Source organism: Macrobrachium rosenbergii, chromosome 42 (assembly GCF_040412425.1).
Source record: "Macrobrachium rosenbergii isolate ZJJX-2024 chromosome 42, ASM4041242v1, whole genome shotgun sequence".
In the NCBI taxonomy this organism is placed as follows: Eukaryota; Metazoa; Arthropoda; class Malacostraca; order Decapoda; family Palaemonidae; genus Macrobrachium; species Macrobrachium rosenbergii.
In genome coordinates, this window is record NC_089782.1 from 28,388,252 (window position 1) to 28,410,257 (window position 22,006).

A 22,006-nucleotide genomic window follows, 5' to 3' on the forward strand; every position below is an offset into this window, starting at 1 on the left:
TTCATATTTTTTTTAAATTGCAGGAAAAATGTCATTACATCAATAATGCCAGTTGTATCTTAAAAGGTCACATAATGAAAGGGTATTATTTTTTATTTTTTCTAGAAATAGAAAGTTATTCATTTGAAACAATGTCAGAAAATTTTTACAATTCACCTGCCTTGAAAACCGTTGTTCATTTTAACTTTTAATATTGTTGGAACTTTGCTAATGACTGCATTGTTGTTCTACTATTTAGTTCGTATAGAGCAATTAACATAATGCAGTACTTCATTGATCTTTTAAATGATTAATCCTCCAGGTAGGAAAATTAGGGGTACCCTAAGTTTATGAATGGTTAAATTTCCATGATTTTTCATTTTATTAGTAGAAGGCGTATTTGCTTATTTGTCATTCTTAATGCACTTGAGCTGTGTAGACATTGTTCTCTCTCTCTCTCTCTCTCTCTCTCTCTCTCTCTCTCTCTCTCTCTCTCTCTCTCTCTCTCTCTCTCTCTCTCTCTCGTATACGAGCACACAGATTTTCATGTAAAACAGTTATGTTGAGGTTGTCTAATAATTATTTTAGTCATTCTATCAAAAGTATTATTTTGTGGTTGTGTTGAGGTATTTTAATGTTAGTAATCTTCATGTACCTGGATTCAGGTTGCAAAAAGTGAGTGTTTTGAAATGAGCTGCCATCTTATTCTTAATATTTTTGGGGGCCTGAAAATCTTGATTGTCCTGACAAGGACAGATATAGTTAAGGAGAATAATTCTTGTTAAAACAATAACATGAGACTTTGTCCACTCAACCTTTATCCACGCATAGTCTTATTGATTGGCAGGTCCTTTCATCAACATATTTAATGACTGTGGTGTATAAGATTAGGTGTATATGGTTCAGCACAGGATGTACTATGTGCCATTTGCATATATTTTCCCAGATTACAAATTTGACTTTCGTGAATTACTTTTTTCTCCCACAATGAGTGTAGCTGAAGTATGGTGTTTTGAAATTATACATGGAATATTAGTGCATGCAAGTGTTCATGAAAGGGTCAATGCCCCTAGCAGATTTAGCATAATGAAACTCCCCTGGCTGGAAGGTCTCGCTATGCGTATAAAATACAACAGAATTTGAAAGGATTGCTCGACTGCCCCTGTTCTGAAGTACCTTTAGATGTTGAAAAATAGAACTTCAAATAACTGGTTCATAGATGTTGGTTTCTGGATGAAATGTACGGTAGTTTACACAAATTGTAGTTGAATATTTTTTAGTGAGGTGGTTAGTGTCATCACAGTGGTTTGTGTTAATGTATGATGGATGAAAGGCTGTTCTTGAAGGAACTTGAGAATGCTTTACTATGCTTTACTCACTGGTTGTCATCCAAAATTAAGTTTAATGAACTCTTTAATATTTCACTTTGTTAGGCATCAGTAGATTTTGGTCCTGTGCTAATAAACTCTTTATCACTAGACGAGTTTTGTCATTTTTCTGAATAGTATTCTATCACAAAGAACTCCTTATTTATGCAGTGAAAGTAAAATAGTCTTTTTTATGCACATCCTACTATTACTGTCCTTGCCTGTCAGTCAGTCATCACCTCAATTAATCTTATACAGTATCGATTCTTTAAATTTTTATGTAGTTGTCTTTTTCATAGGAGGAAAAGTCTCAACTCTGTATTAGAATATATTCTGCTCCACTAACATGTGGTCATCTTGGTTTTCTTTAAGGCCAAACTCCCGTAACTCCTGTAGCCAAAAGATGGAGTTCTGTGGCAGGTATTGCATTTTATTCATTTAAATAGTAATCTCTATACCTTAAACGTATTGTTAGCTTTGGATTGGTAAAAGAATTACTCTCCTGGAATGAACTGCATCAGGAATAGTAATTTTGACCTTTTTTTTTTTTTTTGTGTACTTCTGATCTTTCTTTCTAGTTGACTAGAATGTTGACAGGTGTATGTAGTTTAAAAAAAAAGTTTTGTTTATGTATATAAACACCATACATACACAGCTTCATGCTAGTTAAGAGAGCTTTGACATTCGTCAACCCTGGTCGCTCGTCGTTATGAGGCCTGGGAATGATGAGCATGGAATCTTGACTTAATCAATGCCTCTTCATGTGTGTATAGACAGTATATATATGCAAACAGATAAAAAAACATACACACAGTCATTTAAACTGAGATCAGTATTATACTCTTGTATCTTGCTAATAATGTAAGGAAACATTATTTCTCAGATTTGGTAATAGAATGGGTAATAAAAAAAAAAATTAAGTACATAAGTTTATTGTAGAAGGTAGAAAATAGGTTTACTTGATTGCACAGTTTAATGGTCTGCCAAGTGAAAGGTTGTTGAGATTTTGCTTATAAAACCAAAGAGTTTAGAATATTTAATGTATTGACAAATATTTTGTGACAGAACCTTGCTGTAACTTGATTGATGTTCTTCATGTGAAAAATCTGGATGTGCTTTCGATAATTTCAGCTGCATAATGAGGTTCTATAAAAGAAATATTTTGTAAGCAATTGACTCCCCTGAAATTGAGGTGATAATGTTAAATCAGTGGTCTAATTAATATAGTAGTATACTGTACAGTTATATGTGATATGTATTTACTGTAATGGCTAGATTGTCAGACAAAATCTTTCAATGCTTTTTTATTTCCCTTGGTTTTGCAGAAGCCAGTATTTTTACAAGAAATATATTTAAAAGTATCTCAGAAATGTTCACTTTGAATGTATATATTTTTATGATGTACAGTATGCTAAAAATATACCATAATTTATTATTCAAACAAGATGTGAAAATCTCAGTAATCTATTACTTTCAGATGTAGTCTTGGTATTTAGCTGTGACAGCATATTGTTGATATTAACCTTTGTCATTTTATAGTAAGGTTTTAGCTTATCAGCTGCTAAATAATTAAAGATTTTATTGATGCCATTTGTAATTTAATTATGTTTGATAAGAGACTACTTGAATTACATCTATTTTATTTTGTTCAAAAATATTGATGAATTTTTAGCTTAAGTTATGTAAGCACTGTATTGATCAGCCCAATCTCATACAATGTGGCTTTTATTTCCTGAAGTGCGTGAAGGTGAGTCTTTAGAGGGTTTCCTTATAGAGAGAAAATTGGCAGTTTTAGTGTGGGATAATTATTTGATTCCTATAGTACTCTGCAGACCAGATGGCTGTGCTTTTTAATAATATACTTAGAACTGCCTACAATTAGTTAAGGTGCTGAAATATAGTTTTGCCACTTCAGTTGTCTTAATTTGTTGTCTTGAACTTTAATTTCTTGTGCTTTGTGACCATTTCAGTGACAGTTAAAAGTCATTGTGAAATGTAGATGCACATGTATACACAGTAATGTCTTAGTGAAATGTTTTATGCCCCCTCTTTTTTTTTTTTTTTTAATTAATTGCTCTTATATGCCTGAAAGGGAAGGAAATACTGAATATGTACAGGCTTTGGCGAATATGCCGTTTGTTCAGTGTTGCAAGAAGCAGACTGAAGTTCTTGTTAGCTACTTTTAACATGTTAGTAGACTGGACAAATCAAGAAGAAATCAAATCTGTGCATTCTGTATATTCTTTTTCCTTGTATTCTTACAAAACTGTCTTCTGCGGTTAGTCTCATTCGTTAAGTGCTTGGTGCGTCAGGGCATTTAATGGTGCACTTCTGCTCAGCATATACTGAGGCTATTAAAATTTCCCCCATGCAGTTTGCAAGATGAGTAGTTTGGCTTTTTGCATCTTGCATCAGCATGTATAATTTTGTTTATATTTTGTATTAAAAAGTTGAATGAAATCATGATACATCTATTTATAAGACTGAAAAGTCGAATCATGCACACTGCGAAGGTCATGGCTAGCAACAGTTCATAGAAGTTGCCATCCTTTTTTGTGCTCATGAATCTTTGCTGTATTGGGGTTTTGTAGCTAGTCTAAAGCTTCAGTAGATTGGGAATGTTGTCTGAAGACATGAAATGCAATACAGTATTTGTAAATTTACTGTTACTCTTTCGTAAGAAGTATAACATTTATAAAAGCTTCATAAATGGCTTTTCATGTTTAGAAGACATATAAATTAGTGTATAATTCAGAAGGCTTAGCAATAACATTTTAAAGTAAGATGAGATGTATTAGAGATAATTCATTTTTGTTTTACGACAAACCAGTCACCCATATAAAGCCCACATATATGGTCTTTGAATTTCCAGACACCTTGCAGCCACTTGTTCGAAACTGCTGTCACATATGACAGTATTTTGAGTCTTGTGATGGTGTACATCACTTTTATGCATCTGAACTTCAACTACCAAATAGGATTCCCCAGACTTATTCACTTCAGAGCTTGTTAACCAATATTCTATACTTCTTGATCTTCTTGCACCCTAATTATTATGTGATTTCATTTTATCACCATCATTCCTTCATTTAGGTAACTACTCATTGAATCCTTACTTCATTAGATTGTTTTTATTGCCAGAGCTTTTACTGTGCTAGCTGACTTTGTTTCAAGAACTATTGTAAGTACCATTTGGCACATTTGGAGACATGCAGAGGGCTACCCCTATTCTTGTGACTGTTAAACCGTAAACTGCAGTGAATCTAGTTATTCAGAGACCATGAATGTGAGTTGTATTCGAGTGATGGGTTTGGAATGAAAAAATCAATTTTGTTCTGTAAAAAATTTAATTCTGGTTATATGGTGATGTGATCACAGAGAGAGATCTCTACAGTGCAGTGCTGTATATTTTTGAATTAAAAATGGAGTCAAAAATATGTAATACGAAATTATATGGTTAACATCCTAGAATTATACTGTACTATGTTTTAACTTCAAGAGCTTATATCAATGGAGAGATATATTTTGTACTTGAAGGAATAGGTTTGAGTATTACATCTTGCTATCTTATTATGACAGTTCTGTTTTGGTACATATACAATATGGTAGTTTTTTTACATCGTATAACACCTTTTAAAGATTTTAATATAGTATATACTGTATAATTAGTTTACCAGATTCTTTAAATTTATTGTGTCAGATGTGTAGTTAACTTTCATCATTATAAGTACAACTTTTCACAAAATTTTACCTGTAGCTGGCCTAGCTTAAATTCCTAATTTAAGAATATTATATTAGATAAAGAGAGTAGTGTGTTTTCCTGATATATTGTGTACATCGATACTAAACACTTGCTAAATTTCAAGACTAATGGAGATACCACTATGCGAGGACAAAGTGATCTCACTGTTTCACATAATTAAGTGCTGATACTTGAAGTTGACAGACCATGTACTGTCCTGATTTGTTGAGTGTACCTCACTTTGTTATGTACCAAACAGCGTAGTTAAGATTTTGTGTAGTTCCATTTCTTTTGTTTATATAATTACTTGTTATGATAAATTGGAATTTATCTTTTCAGATCAGCACCATTTCGACAATCCCGTTTATGCTTATCAGTCTGTGAGCAAGTCTCAGCCAAATTTATTGGAAAATGGAAACTTGAATAATGGCGTTACAATAAAAAATAATTTATCCATAAAAGATGACAAAAATCGAGAGTGGGAGAAATTGGGTACTTTCACCTTTGATGATGATGCTAGTAGTCTAGGTAAGTTTTCTGGACCAGTAACGTATAATAGTTAAAAATTAAATTGTTTAACTATACAGTAGATGATTATTTTTTTTCAATACCATATTTTGCTATTATATTTAGAACCTGTTCATTGGCTAGGATACAGTACGGTACTGTACTTTAATGATTATTATGATTTATTTTCTTAAAAATGCCAGTTTTAAAAACTGGTGTTAAACCTTGTATGATTTGTTATACAGTAACGTATGATTTAGTTTTAGAACTTATACAAGCTGAGGGTTTTAAATATCAGATAATATTAGGAATTAATAAGTTTGTGGTGTAGAGCAACCAACAGAAACTTACCTTCTTTGAAATTATCATTGGGAATTTTCTTGTGATTCCATGAATTATGATTTTTAAGAGTTGCCTACAAGCTTCACTATGTATGAATAAGTTATATTAGTAATTCAGTTCAAACTGGTAACATGTCATGATGAAAGCAAAGAACTGATTGATTATTGAAACTCATTGATCTTCTTTTGTTTTAGGTGCTGTTGGGGGACACTACGATGTTCCGTCAACCCTACAGAGGCAAGCAGCACGTGTCAAAGCCTTAGAGGCAGATGCCACTAATCCTAATTTAAATATTTATCATTCTATTGAGAGCCTTAAAGACAACAGGCTAGTAGAACACGTTTACGACGAAATAAAACAAAGACCGCCTCCTCCTAAAGACCCTGGTAAGTGTATCCCTTGTTGAAAGTTATTCTCAGAGTAATTGTAATTCTGCAAAAATCACCAACAATTATGTCAGTAAAAAGCGTTTCAGATAAAATTATGTTGAGGTATTGTATTGAGTTACCCTCTGTTAGATCATGTTTAGACTTTCGTGATTTTTTTTTTTAACTATTTTTATAGGTTATTTATATGTGCTGTTGAATATGGTTTGAAATGGTGATCAATCAAGATGTCTTGTCCTTCTGTTCGTATAGATAGCCCCCCTCCCCATAAATTTTTCTCCTTTTTGTAAAAACTTGGTCTCCTGAATTTCAAGTGCAATTCTGTATTTTAAGCCCAGTGACCTAGTAGCCATTGTGATCACCTTTTAATTGTATCCCTAAGTTGATTGTCATTTTTTTACGTAATCATAGATTAGGGTTGCTGAATGTGACAATCATAATATATCTATTATCTCAATTTTCTGGTCACACTGTGCACGTCTCCTTATATTACACGTGTATACTTTTAAGTCTGTTGGGTTTTCTTTCCTTTGAAATCTATCCATAGTTGTCCCATTCACATTGCTAAGATAATTATAACTAATTTGCTGTCTGGGTATCACTGGAGGGACTCTAAATTACTATAGATACAAAATATACTACTTCAGTCTTGTTACAGTTCATTGAAACTAAAAAGAAAAATATATTGTAAGAGTAGTGCCTTTATTCTCAAATACTTAGCTTTTTTATCTATATTATGATCAAAGTTTTCTCTCCAGTTCAAAATTGACTAATATCTTTTTAAAATTAATCCACTATCATAGAGCTTTTCCATGATTTCAAGAATGGATATTTATATGAACTGGAGAGAAAGCTAGTAATTTCATTGAACTTTTTAAAACTGCCAACTAATGAATAGCCTCTGCATTAGTTGGTACTTTTAGAATGTCCTTTGTGAGGTGTAATATTCCCATATGTATTTTTCTCAAGGCTTGGAAGCTTAGAGGATCAATCCAAAGGTACGAGAATATTACACCTTTACACCTTACCTTATATACACCTTTCTTACATGACAAATTTCCTTTTTTTATCCAACCATTGATCTTTATCCTTTGTAGATGCCACTACATTGTCAAAATATCCAGTCATTTTTATTTCTTATTTAATTCATATACTTTAGTTTGTTTATTCCATTGTTTAGTTGCAGCCTTTGGTTAATACACTATTGTTTCTTAGTTTTTCAAGTAAAGTAAATGTTTAACTTTAACTTTTCATATGATAGTTACCATAGTAAGACAGAGGTTTAGATTTGTAGTAAAGTACAGTACTCAGTTTGGGACTGTAATTTTTATATAATGTAGTAACAGTTAGTAGCAACAGTTATCCTTGCCATAGAAATGTGAAGGCTATGAGCAAAGACAGCTGTGATGTAGCTTTGAGGAGCAGCAATTTTGCATTTTGACTTTGGTAAATTTTACAGCGTTTATTTGAGAATAACAAGAAAATATTGTATGGTATGGTATTAGGTCTCTTTATTGTATTCCTACCTTTTTTCGATGTTTATAGTTACAGAAATTTCTTGGACTTTTTCATTTTTTAGAGTAGGTTTACTGGTTTAGGACACATTTTTGTGTAACATAGTTGCACTAGGCTAGAACTAAGTACACTATACCATGATAATGTTATTCCAATGAATACCGGTTAAGTCCCATCAAATATTATACAGTACTGTGCATTTTAAAGTCTTGAGTTAGAAGGGAATATTGGAAAGTCACTTTTTCAGTTGACGTGATTAGTTTCAGAAAATAAGATCTTAGTTTGTGTACTCTTTTTGTTTTAATTTTGTTTTGGTAACATACTCTTCTTATTGACAACTTGTGACATCACACAACTCCACTGACCTTTAAACTAAAGTGGTTTTATTGACATGTGGTACTGCTGCTTTTGACTGTGCAATCTGGGTTGTTTTATAGAACATTTTTCTCTAAAATGACTCAGATTGTACCAGCAGGCAGATGAGTACCATTTTTGTTTAATGAACCACAACATTCCTTGAACCTCATTATTCCACTATGAGTGTGGTTGCTCTCAAATGACTGTATTTTGGAAGTGAAGGAAGTTTGCATTGATTTCTGTTTGATAAAGCTTGAAGGTAACCATGGTTATGCTAAATGTATTCATTGGTACCCATTGATACAGTCAGTAAGCATGATTGATTGCTAAACCACAACCTTTGCCATGTTCCACACTTAAACATACAGTATACAGATTAACTTTTCCACAGAGTACCAGAAACATTAACTGAAGAATTCTCATTGAATTTTAGTATACCAAATGGGATCAGTTTCTTTTGAATTACCCCTTGTCCTTGTCTGTGTAGTAATAATAAGAAAGATAAAAAATACAGTATTGGCTTTGGTAGTTTACTTCTAATCACATGACTGTATTCAAGAGATCTTTCATTTAGTCAGACTGTCCTGAAAGTGTATTTTTAATCCTGGTTTCACCTTTCAAAAGGACTGATCCTGTTATGTTACAGAATGAAGATCATGCACGGTGCTTGTGTTAAGCCTTAGAGCTACGAATGAAGCGTATTTTTTTAGTAGATTTTATAACTTTGTGACATAGGTTTTTCAGCTTCATTCAGAATCTTGATATTTGTTAGGGGAACATGATATGATGAGTGTTTTTGAATTTTCCCCTCTTAATCATAGAGTACTAAAAATGAGTGAGCTTCTGTTGGTCTTTTATTTTTCTCATCAAGCAACTATCATTCTTGGGTGTAGTGTTTTGACAAAGCCAAATTCTCAACCAATAACAGCTTGGGAGAAGTTCTGAATCTCTAACAATAAATATATTCCTAAAACTGGCATAACTTTTTTTTTTTTTTTATTAAAGTTCTGATTGGCAGTTTTTCCTCTTTTCACCCATGGAAGTCAACACAAGTCAATGCACTAACTCAAGTGTTAGCCATCACTTAAAAGTTTTCAAATTATTTTGATATGTCAGTGACTGATGTCAATTATAAATTAATGTAACTTTTTCACTTCTACCTCTTCCTCTGCATAATGCATTTATAATAGAATAAGCAGTATTAATGTTAAGGAATCAGTGATAGACCTCGTATAGGCTAGGTTGCTTTTCACAGGAGAAACAAATAAAAATTTTCTTTGGATATTTAATGCAATTTAGTGCAATTTAAGTATGTAATTGATCTGGTCTCTTGTTATACTGTAACAATATTAATGGGAACAGTTGCTTTTCTAGTGATGGCTAAGATTCTTTATTGCTGTATGTTACCAAAAGTGGTCTCATCAATTCTGCTCATTACATGCGTATGTAGAAATTGAGTCTTTGTTGGTCTTAAATTTTTTTACTTCAGCTGCAGAAATTTTATTTATCTACATTGGATATCTCTCTTTGTATATTGTACTTTATATTTAGCGGAGGATGTGTGTGTTGCAAAGTTTAAAGGTTTTTATAATCTTGGCGATAGTGTAATGAGCAGTTTTATGATACATTGCTTGTCCACTGTGTCTTGTGTTTTTTTTTTTTGTTTTTTTTTTTAAGAATTACCCTTTGAGTTACAGTAATTGTAATTTGCTCATCTTCTTCCTTTTTTCTTCTTTTCTCATTCTTTACCCTCTGCACTGGCCTCATCCCGGTATTTACTGCTCTTTGAGCAGTTTTTACAATATTCAGAAGAAGTGGTTCGTGTAAACTTGGCGCATATTAATTGGCGCTGTATCTTAGTCAAGACTTTCGCAAATCTCCGTTCCTGTGTTCGGGTAATTGGTTTAAACAAATTTTTCATCTCTTTATGTTGCTAGTGAACAATACTATATATGGAGTAGAATTTAGTTATTGTTCGTTTCTTTGATATGGTAAAGGGATGACCACCTTGGTTGTCAAATATATTCTAGCCAGTTTTATATGGGCTTTCTCGTATGTGTAAGAGCACGGTTCTGCTTCTTTATTAGGCTGCATTATTTTTTACATGCATGATTCATGTGGGATAAATGTTCCAGATATTTAGACAGTTATTGTATTGAGACTTTGCGCATTTGTTTACATTTACAAAACAGATATTAGCCTCTTAGACACCCAAAAGTATCTCTTTATTTCCAGAAGCTTTTCCTCAGATATTATATTTTGCGCTGCCAGACAGATTTGTTTTATGTAAAGTCTTAATTATTTTGCTTAAAATTTGCTTATTCAGCTTGGCTGTGTACTTTAAAATATCAGTAGCTCCACGTATTTTTCAAGTTGGAGTAAGAATGCTTTTGGTAAATTGCCAACCATTATAGTTTATATTTATTTTTGATAGAGCAAAAGAATTTTATAGAAGATTAAGTATAAAACTTTAGTAGTACAGAAAATTGTGTGAATTATGAGCTGATATAGTATCCATGTTCATTTCATACAGCATTTGATCTGACTGTGAATACTGAATTTACAGCAGGTATTCCGTAGCGTTATATTACATCTAAAACTTGAAGTAATTTACACAAAAACATTACATAGCACGCATGATTGTTTTTTCTTAGTCTCATAGTTGACTCATTTATAAGGGATGTACTTAATGAGAAATACTGCTACTACTACTATTACTGTCACTATTACTACTACAAACAAAAGTAATCTGTATTTCAAAATTAAGTAACTTTATCATGTTTGCTTGTTATAGCTTCATGTTCATGAAAAGCACTGATATTTATGGGATGGCATTGATAATTGATGTAAACAGAGTACAGATATCTGTAATTTCTCTGACACAGGTTAATCCCGCTAAGCCCTTAGGTGTACCATTCGAAAACTTGGAAAGGGTAATTATCAGAGCTTTGTGACAAATGATTGACACTTATGTTGATTTACAGTAATTTCTCTCTCTCTCTCTCTCTCTCTCTCTCTCTCTCTCTCTCTCTCTCTCTCTCTCTCTCTCTCTCTCTCTCTCTCTTTCATGTACTTCAGGTTCAGCACCAAAAACCCATTAAAAAAACTGAATGCCTCCTAATTTTGCAATGCATGGTCCTTGATAGACCTTCTAAGAATTAGGAAGAAATCTAAGTTAAAAATTATTGGGTTGAAGAAAAATTAAGTTCTAAATTTATCCGTCACTGAAAAATCTGCCAATAAAAACATTATTTTGTCAGAATGGTTCGTGCTAATTGTATGAAATTTTATAAGATTGTTAGACAAATGGTGGAGTAGCTGTCTTAAGTTACATCATGTTCTGCAATACAGGCATCTGTCGAAGGAGCCTCACCGGGGTTGTTATATCATAGGGTTACCTTTAATTAGGTTCTAGAGCGACTGAGTTGCGGCTTTAGTGTTATTGCATAGCATTGGTAGGAATAAATGCTATTAATGAATTATGAAGGTACTGTTCCAGTTAAAATGTTTAAAATTTATTTCAACATATGGGGTATTGTGCTGACTAAATAGGCATTTATGCTTCAAAATTTTTTGAAGTTGGTGGAAAACTCCCCCGTAATTAAAAGCGACAAGAAATTTTTATGAAATATTTCATATGCATGTTGTCAAATGCCATACCCAGCAAAGGAAAAAATTAAGAATTTATGGTTTTACCAATTACCATTGTGCTTCCTGTCAGCCACCCCTTGAATACTTTTTGAACAATATCAGTGTTTAAATTTAGACATGAATACTTTTTCAGAGTTATTACTGCTTCATCATCTGTGATATTTTCAAATTTCTTGATATATAAGTGTCAATTTTTAAAGATGTAATAATATTCTCTATGTAAGTTTAACCTTTCTCTATAAGTGGTATTTTTCAAATGTGTAATTCTGTGTAAGCTTGACTGATGTGTTCAAATTTCTACATCACAGTCTTAGGCAGTCCATCTATTAATTTAGCGTTTTCTCAGGTTTCATTGTGAGTTGTTTAAGAATTTTCTCTCTGGTCATTCTATATTCTTGAACTAAAAAGTACAGTACTTTGGTTTATTCCTTTTATTATGTATGAGTACTGAGAAGTTTTGTTCATTTTATGATTTTGATTTTACAGAATTCCTGCTTTTAACTTTTTTGTTTTCCTTTAACAGTGCTCAGGTTTTGCTTGTTTTTTGTTTTCTTATACAAAGTACTTTAGTTGTAATGTTTCTTTTTTATACAACAGGGTATTTCACTTGTACTCACTTTTTTATAAGTTCTGCATGTTCAGTGCATTCTACAGCAAAGTACTCGAGTTTTACTCACTTTTTTTTACTACAGATATGTTTTCTACCACAGAGGACGTCAGTTTTATTTGATTTGTTGTTTTGTACTTCAAGGTATTTCAGCTTCAGTGTTTTCTGATCATATATATACTTCAATTTTAATTACTTATTGTTTTCTGCAAAAGAGTACTCAAGTTTAATTTGTTTTCATGTTAAGGACAAAGTGAACCTTTTTCCTCCTCCTTTTCTGAAATCGAATTAATATTTTTGGAAGTGTATCTCTTAGTCAGTTTTTATTTTAGGATATACATATCGTTTATCTTCAAACTTATCAGTGTAATTGTTGGAATTTTCTCGCTATGAGACTATCCATTGCTGCGCAAAGCATTTTATGAGGACCTCATAAAATGTCTTGGAATGTCAAGTTTAGTGTAAAACAATGTAAGATAAGAGGACAGTAGAAAGTTGGTAAGAATTGTAATTTTTTTTAAAGGAACATTTACTTTCTTTAGAATAGAAGTTTACTAGAAAGATTTATGATCAGGAAGAGCAGTAAAAGCAGTAAATTAATAAAGCTTTCAAGGAAAGAAATGGGAACAAAGGCAGGAAGGGGATAATAAGCTGCCAAAACTGATGGAAATGCATGCAGCCCAGGCTTTCAATCTTACTGCTGGTTTAAGGTCTGTACAAGGTGAATACTCTTAACTACATGAATTTACTAGCACGGAAGCTTGATTGTATTAATTATAAGAAAAAACAAAATATCAGGCACTTGAGAAATGCTTAGGTTCGGCTTTTTCCAATTATATTTTGGTTCCTCCTTTTTTGTTTTACCTAGTGAGTTTTACCCAGTTCCTGTCTTGACAGTACAATACAACATTAACTGTAAAGAGTACGTGTGAATCTTATTTCAGCACACTGTGAGTAACAGATGTTGGACACAAAGTCTGTAAAATGGTAGAAATTGTCAAAATTTTCCTTCTGTTTAGTTCTGAAGTGTTTACAAGGTTCTAATTTGTTAGATAAAATCTGATTAATCTTATTACCCATTATATGAAAAACCTCTGTAGTCTAGCCCCATGAAAGCCAAGGTTTATGTAGGAATGCATCCACTTTCGTTACTCAAACACTGAAGCCTCTTCAACAGCACATTTAGCACCTTTGCATTTCCTACAGCACAAGGGGATTATCTTGATTTAGTTGTTAAAAAAATCTTTGGTAGTGAGTGGTTTTCTGTTTTCCTGGGTTTCCTTCATTGAAGTGGCCTATTTGGCTAAAAAAAAAATTGCTTCCACCCACTACAGTCTTATCTGTTTATTATGATGTCATACCTGTAACAGCAGCATGTGAAATTATCTTAGGTTCACTCTAGCTATGGGCTAACCTTGCAGTTATTTGTATATTGAGAGAGTGATTTGCTTGATAAATGGTTCTGAAAAACCATATTACCAGCTAAACTTGGGAATAATTGTTCCCTCATGTGATGAGGATTTTCGTCTCTGTACCATACAGAAGACAATTTGGTCATTCAGAATTTCCGTCACTCACACAGGACGACAGATTAAGTTTGGAATGTGACTTGCAATCTAGACTTCATTTCAGCGAGGATTTTTCAGGAGCTATTATGTGTATCTTAAGTCCAAGAAAAGTCTTTACATTTTAGCTTTAATGATCATACTTTCAAAGCTTGTGTTATTGTAAGTGCTGTAATGTTCAGAATTGTATTTCTGGGACTATGGGTACAGATGCTCCACAAGATTTGGTGTTAATGAGGAAAGGGACAATTTCAAGAGGCTTTTAAATAGAAATTCTTGAATATTCCCTTTTGAATACTAGAAATCTATTACCTAGTGTGACATAAATCATCTGAATATATGCAAACAGTAATTCCAAATAGTATTCATGGAGGACAAAAAACTAAAAGTGTTAAAATTATTAATCTCAATTAATAATTACATTAATATAAACAGACTGTTTTCTAATGTTTCTTCTCTTGGAGATGGGCCAGGTGATTTATGTATTGAGTGAAATTTGTGGGAGAACGCCAAGTGAAGGGATGAAACGGATTAAGAAGGAATTAATGTACTTGCAGGTTAAAGAGATGCCGCAATGAACCTTTTATTTGTAGTACAGCCCTAAGGCAAATTGTAGGCCGTACCCAATACATACTTGTATTGTACTAAAAAATCCACGATCTTTTCATCAAGTTTTTTTGTTCAAAAAATTAAAATACCACAGCTTTTGATTAGGCTGATATGATAATTCATTAACCGGTATCCATCTTTTGGTAAACAGACTTGAGTCCCCAATAGATAAAGATTCAGTGGCAATGAAAACACGAAAGTCTGTGAATCGGACGGTATAGGTGAAGTGGATGAAAATATTCTAAGGATTTGTAAACATTGCTTGTGCAGCATGCTCATCTCTTTTAGGCTCTTTCCAAGATAACTCTGATTATTAGTATGACCTACATCTAGTCAGTAACTCCAAAGAAAAGACTTTTAACTAATGATGCTATGTCTGCTACTGCAATTTTCCAGTTCAGTTAGTATTAAGTATGAAATTTTATTGTAGTACTATTCAGTAGATGGTAGGACAACACAAAAATAGTTAGAGTCATAAAATTAGTCAGATTTATACCTGGAGTAATTTGTGACCTAGGTGAACTCGGTTTAACATCATTTCTCCTAAGTTTTCTCTTTCGCCAGAGAGTTCCCATACAGCTGTCTTTTTTTCTTATTCGCTTTTTACCAGATAATCATAAATAAAATGTTTCATGTTTTCTTGGATGATAACAACTGGCTTTTATTGTAATTCATTACCAAGGATGTTAAAGATTTTGTCGTCTTATTTTAATCTTTTTCGTCTGTGACAGTGTTAAATTTATTTTTTTGTGTATAATCTCTTCATTATTGTATTAAGCTGAGAGTTTTCTCATGATCCTTCCAGCATGCATGGCTTCGTTGTTCAAAAAAAAATGGAAAATGTGTATGATGAATGTTGTGGCTTTTAAAGATTTTTCAGATGTTTATATCTAACTGAAAAACTTTAAAAACTTGTCAGAATATTGCTTCTGTCATTATATTACTTGATAATTTGATCTTCATGGAATAACTATTTTACTTTTGTTTGTCTCTTGGCAGAGAGTGAATATGATCATCTAACATATTCACGTCCAGTTGGGGAGGTGAAGCCACATTACTACACAATGGCATCACAGCTACGCCGATCAGCTGACCAACTAACAAGTAACGACCCTGCACCAAGCAATGAGCCATCAGCACAAGAAACCTATAAGCATCAACAGGGGCACTCGCCTGCTGCATCGTCAAATGATTTAAATATATCCAGGCTAGACGGTCCTCACAACGATGAGTACACTCGGTTAGCTTGTAACGGCATTGACGGAGTGCCTAAAGTATGTAACCTTCAACCCTCTGCTAGTGATGATGAGTATGCAAGAGTCAAAGTCAATAATTTAGATGTTTCTGTGGACTCTGGTAAACGTGGTGCTTACGCGAAATTTGAAGATGATTTCAATGTCACGGGAACATCAGTGCTTGAAGACTCAGATGACAGTGTCAATAGTGCTGTTGAAACAAAGGCTTTATCCCCTGATGATAACTTGTAAATCAGTCAGTGTAGGTTACAATGGTGTGAAGAAATTCCTCCACGTGAGTGCCTGGTCAGTGTTTTTTCATGAACTCTTTGAAAAATCAAATGAACGGTTAGATAAACTCCTATGAGAGACTAAGTGTGTTTTCAAAGAAGGTATGCTAAATTAAAATGGGAAGATATTACAAATGAAAAATGTGCACACTTAAAAGTTTTCAGGTTTGATGAGAGAGCAGTGCACCTTCAAAGACAAGAGCTAATCATGTTATACTCTCTTCTTGATTAGCGAAGAAGTTGCTTGTAGTGAATGTGGGCTTCTCCTTTTCATCTGGTGAATTTAATTGTTATCATATAACAAATTACGGAAAAGACACACTTGTGCAGTTCCATGTACAGATTCGTATATTATTTTTAGTGCACAAGTTTTGCAGTGATAACTATTATTGATAAAGTAGAGGTCCATCCATAATTGGTTGTGTAGACAATACTGGGGGAGGATTTATAAATTTTATGACAAGACAAGAATGCATTTAAGGGCATTGTCAACTTTTAAAAACTAAAAGTGTGTTAGTGATGGCTACTGTGTGACCGGGAGTTTTTAGTAGGATGAAGGATGTTAGTGGCGTCATACTAAATGGTGTTATTTTTTTGGCATGAAAGTGGATTTTTTAAAATAAAAATGTAAACATCTGCATTTCTCATATCACATAGACCTTGATGTGGTGAACCTGGATGACTGATCTCTTGTGAACAAAATTTCATTGAGTAGATTTAGTTGAGATTTTGTTTTTTCTAATAACAAATATTTTCATTCTTGATACATGGCATAAATTTTAGTGGAAATTAGAATGTCATAAATATAAAACTCATTTTTACCATTGTGCCAATTTTGTTTTAATATTGGTTGCTAAATTTCTCATCTGTTTGGTCATATATGAGCCAGTTTTATTAGTCATCTTCCTCCTTTCCTTTCTAGTGCTGTTATTTTATTCTCTTCTAGCATTTTTTAGTGACTCTCCAACTCATTTCTGTTTGTGTATGGCACTGATACATTACTATTTTTATTCTACGGGTATTGGGATCATACAATACTCAGCTCTTGTGTTCTGCTTCATATTAATGACATTTTTTTAACCTTTTGAATCCTTTATTAATAAAGATTTTTTAACCCTTTTTTGTCATTTGTATTACAAAGTAAGTGATTATGTATATTAACAGTTTTAAATTCAGCACATTTGTTTTTATACAGGTCATTCACAGTCAGATATCTATTATGTAAGCTGAGGGTGCTACCCAAACCTAATCAGAATTTGTAAGCGCTCGTTAATCGTGTCAACTTACATTTTTTGGGCAGTACTTTTCCCAAATCCTTATTACGATAAATTAGTTTTATTTTCATTGCAGGAATAGACAGTCATTGTGCACAAGTTCATGTGATAACCCATCCTGTAGATAGCACAAAACATTTATTCCTTGTGTTGAGCAGCTTATGCAGGAATTTAACGACTTGAGTACTGATTCTAATTCTATTCTTGATTTTATCCTTTGATTATTCTGGACTTTGAAATCTTGAGACCATTTTTTTGTATTCCTTTCTAGACCCCACTGTTCTTTGTTCAGGAGAGGAGGAAGACCTGTAACTTTTATGATAATTAAAGGAATTTTCACATGCCTGCATTTATATAATTCTTTTTTTAAATTTAAAGGTGATTTGAAGATTTTACTGAATTTTTGTAGATGCTCATTTTTTTTTTATTTTTAGGGTGAAATCTTAATATGTGTTACAGGTCGTGATTTAAGTTTTAATGTGGAGCGAGTGTTAAGAATTTGGAATGCAGTAAAAGTATGATGGAGGTAATTTCTGTTAAAGCTTAGTATTTACAAAGGTAACATTGTTTATATGCAGTATTTCTTGATATTTAAAAAATTGTTTTTACCAATTTTCAGATATATTGTGAAATAATGTATCTGTGTTCACTGTGAATCTTTTATCTACAGTTTTATTTCATTTGTACAGAACTGTTAACCATAACACTTGTAGCATCATGAGTGCTGAAAGTTATAAAGAAAAGAAGGATAAATGTTTAAATCTACATCAGCACCGGTAAGTGAAAATGCTGAAGTTTGTATGATGTTCAGATATTTTGAGAGCAGGTGAAAAAAATATGGAAGTGGTGCACTTAATTATGTGAAAATTTCAGTTTTCAGAAATGCCAGATGTTCATTAATGAGGTACCGTTATCTGTTTTATCATTTGGAACTTTCACTTGCACATTTATGGATTATCGAGTTGTGTAGCATACTTGACTGACTTGTTCCCTTTTTAGTGAAACATATCTTGAAGAATACAGTCTATTAGAAGTATGGTTATCGTCAAGGGAACCACAATTCAAGCCTTAATTGGCTAATGTTGAATAGTCACTTAAGGATTTTGTACTTTTGAGGATTTAATCTTGCCAACACCATAAGATTTGCATCAGTACCTTGATAGCGACAAATTAATAATGGCATATTTACTGTCTTTTGACCATTGATAGGTAAAATGATTTAAACTCATAACTTATGATGAGGTTCCAGTACCATTTCATCATCTTTGTTCATTTCTTGAGTCACCTATTTCGAATGCTAATTATGTATTCAACTGAGAACTTTTCCTCTGAAATTATAGGTTTTTATGGACACATGCAAAATTACTTGGAAGCTACAGTGCTCCAGAGTTAATGTGCACAAAACGGGGCGAGAATCGAAGGTCAACAATATTTTGCATTAGCTTCAGTCTTCAGATTTTCACCGGTTAATATTGCCTAGGATATTATGTGTGGTCTTGAATGTGTGACTTCCATATGTAACAGGTGTTTGTTAGAGACATTTTTATTTCTTCAATACCAAGTGCCTACACAGAATCGACATACCGTACTGTTAGCGTGAACAGTTTTGTTTCATATGGCTTGTAGATGTTGTGAGATGAACTGCACATGTTAAGCAGCAAGATCACCACAGTGTAAGGGGGTGTTGAGAAAGAAATGGTCAGGAATATTTATTTTTTTTATTTTTGGGGGTTAGTAGTTTCAGCTCTTTTGGCATAACTTCTGGGCAGGGTATGCTAGGATTTTTTTTTGGGGGGGGGGTGGGCTTACTGAAAATTTTTGAATTATTTTACATACACTTGACACTTTCAGTGAATGGTGGGCAAGACCATAGGGTAATGAGTAATTGTTAGAGCTGTAAATTTACATTTAATGAAATTCCATCTGAATGAAAGTGTTATTCAACTAAAGTTAAGCATTCTTTTCGAAATTCTGATCACCTTTCCAAGCTAAAATGTTATAAAACTTTCAGGCTTGATGCATAGCCTACTCTTGTGTACTATTTTGATAAGATTTTTTAAAGAATTCCAACACTTTGAATTTAGGCTTTTGTTTCGTCATGGAAGAAATTTAATATGCATGAAGTGTATCTAATTTTAAAAGTCCTTATAACTTAGCTTTTAGCTTATTCTGCTTCACATCTACAAGTTTCTTTTACTATTGTACAGTTGAAACGTTTGTATTACTGTATAGTTATTATAAGTATTTTATAATCAAGCTTTGTATTTTGTTCACAACCTTTTGTATATATTTATCATATCATTTAGGGATGACATATAAACTTCATGCTTAGCTATGAGTTTAGTCATTGCTTATACATTTTGTAGTATATTTTACAGCACGAAATTTGAATGAATGAAATATGGTATTCTATAAGAATTACTGACTGAAGTTGTCATATAATAAAATGTTGGGGTCTTATGATATGAGAGTAATACCCTCCAAAAATATAATTCAGAATGTGATGTAAATCTTTTTTACATTTTCCACTTGTTTCCATAATTCTATTTCAAGGAAACTTTTTGAGGATAGATGGTAGTCGTGAAAATTTAGGATGGCTAGTCACAAGCCAAGTCAGGGTTGGGTGGAGTAACCCCTCCTCCCAGTGTTCCATCACTTTATACATAGTCATAGGCAGTTAAGAATGGTCATCCACAAGCTATGTACAGGTTATACTGTATTGCCAAGGGAGTGAGTTGGCATCTCTTGCACTTGAAAGCATTGCTGGGATTTTTATGTAAATTAAATTGATGTAAGTTGGCAAAGTTTCTTCATATCTTGACTAAAACATGTTTAGTGTTTGGCCATTCTTGAATGTTTACTACTGCTCAGTTATGATTTGTATGAAAATGATAAATTACCATAAATAAAATGGAAACTTAATATTCCATCTTTTTTTCTACCATAGCATAATTTGTTCCTCGAGAAAAAACAAAGCAGCCCCTTGTATGTAGGAGTATCTTTCATGTGAGATGAAATTAGTCATTGAAACTTGGTAACATGAAAGTTAACTGGTTGTAGGGAGGTGATTTGGGAAACCATCAAGTGAAGACATTCTGTGAAAGCTTGCTGACTGCCTGAGACTTCTTTCATCGTTTTCCAGGTATGTATGGCATTTGTATTTTTTGTTCAACACAGATTTGAACAAGAAAAGAGAACAACAAAAGGTGTAAAGGATGTAAGCCTGCGTTAACTGCTTTATATCCTTTTTGTTACTGTGCCACTGTAGGGTAGGTAACCATCCCACTCTCTCAGACAATGCTGATCCAGGTGCACATCCACATTATCAATTACAGGCCATGCTCTTCCCACTCCACTTCAGGGAAGAAATCTTGGAAGCAGTCTCACAAAAGTTTCACTGGACTTGAATTAGGCACTTCGAGTGTACTCATGAACCAATATCTCCTAAATTACTCCCATGACATGACTGTCCCGGACTCTTCCCCTGCTCATACTCTTGGTTAGGTATGCAGAGAAAAGTCCAATGATGTTTCCTTTCTGAACATTTCCTCTAATATAGCTGAGAAGAGTAAGATGTGGATGGAGTAAGCTGAAGAAATACAATCTCATATCTTCCTCCTCAGCCTCTCCTACTGCTTCTTCATTCCATGGGAAAAAAAAAGTGGTGGTGGTGGTCTTGGATGTCCTCTCACAAGAAGTTCTGACTCTTGAGTGAGACCTCTTTCTTTGGGGTTTGGTGATACCATTCACTCACATGGTGAGGCATCTACTGAGAAAGGGTTGACACAACGTTCTCTGAGCATGCTCAGAAACAGTCTCACATATTTCCTAAACATAGGCTGGGCTGTCTCAGACTCCTCCCCTTATCATACTTCTGCTGAAGTGCACCAAGAAAAGTCAGCACTACCTTCTCATTTGGCATGAGTATGATCCCAGATCTTGCACATGCAGACAGAAGGTTCAAATGCGACAGGTCCCTGCCATACAATACTGCTGGATATAGTGTCAACCTGTATGTATCTGACTGTATGAACCTAAAGGTGGTGTCTGATGCATCCAGAGCTGGATCGAGCATGTGCAATGGAGGGTTTTGATTCACTATTATCGAGGTAAGCTATGTGCATATGATTGTGCAGGCCTGAGTGTTCCTAGTTCATGCAAGACTTGATGTGCACATAAACAATAGCACATATGAGTGATTCTCTGTAGGTTCTAGGTCAGTTTCAACTGATCATATGAAAGTCTACAGGAATGTGGACCACAATTTTGTGGTTGGAGCCAACTCAAAATCGTATTCAGTGAACGGTGCTGTTAGGTATGACTGTCCATGTCCAGTCCAAGAATGCTAATCAGAGCAGTGTGGTCTGTCAGCCTCTTTTTTTGTAAGAAGACCCAACTCTGGCCTTGGGGAATCTATACAGGACCTGAGGCTTTTTCTTTAGAAGCCATTCAAGCAAAGCTGGAAGGGAGAGATCCAGTTGGTTCATTGCAAGCTTGCTCCCGACGCAAGTGATTTGAAATTTTTTCCCTCAAAATTTTTTTCAAACTGCATGGCACAAAATTTAAATTCTCAAGTGAAC

At 33.5% G+C, this 22,006-nt stretch overlaps 1 protein-coding gene across 18 annotated transcripts in view; it reads left to right on the plus strand.

Moving 5' to 3' along the window:
- LOC136828121 (protein draper-like) overlaps positions 1-20,350 on the plus strand; it is a 321,250-nt gene extending 300,900 nt beyond the window's left edge. For 8 of the 18 annotated variants that reach the window (XM_067085910.1, XM_067085907.1, XM_067085903.1 and 5 more), the window contains 3 exons: positions 5,428-5,616; positions 6,132-6,323; positions 15,627-20,350. In XM_067085910.1, the coding sequence (XP_066942011.1) occupies positions 5,428-5,616; positions 6,132-6,323; positions 15,627-16,114 (869 nt within the window). In that variant the 3' untranslated portion in view covers positions 16,115-20,350. Of the gene's footprint in view, positions 1-1,718; positions 1,767-5,427; positions 5,617-6,131; positions 6,324-9,988; positions 10,091-15,626 lie in introns of all 18 variants that reach the window. The other 10 variants (XM_067085898.1, XM_067085904.1, XM_067085909.1 and 7 more) reach the window with 4 other exon arrangements.
- The last annotated feature ends 1,656 nt before the right edge of the window (positions 20,351-22,006 follow it).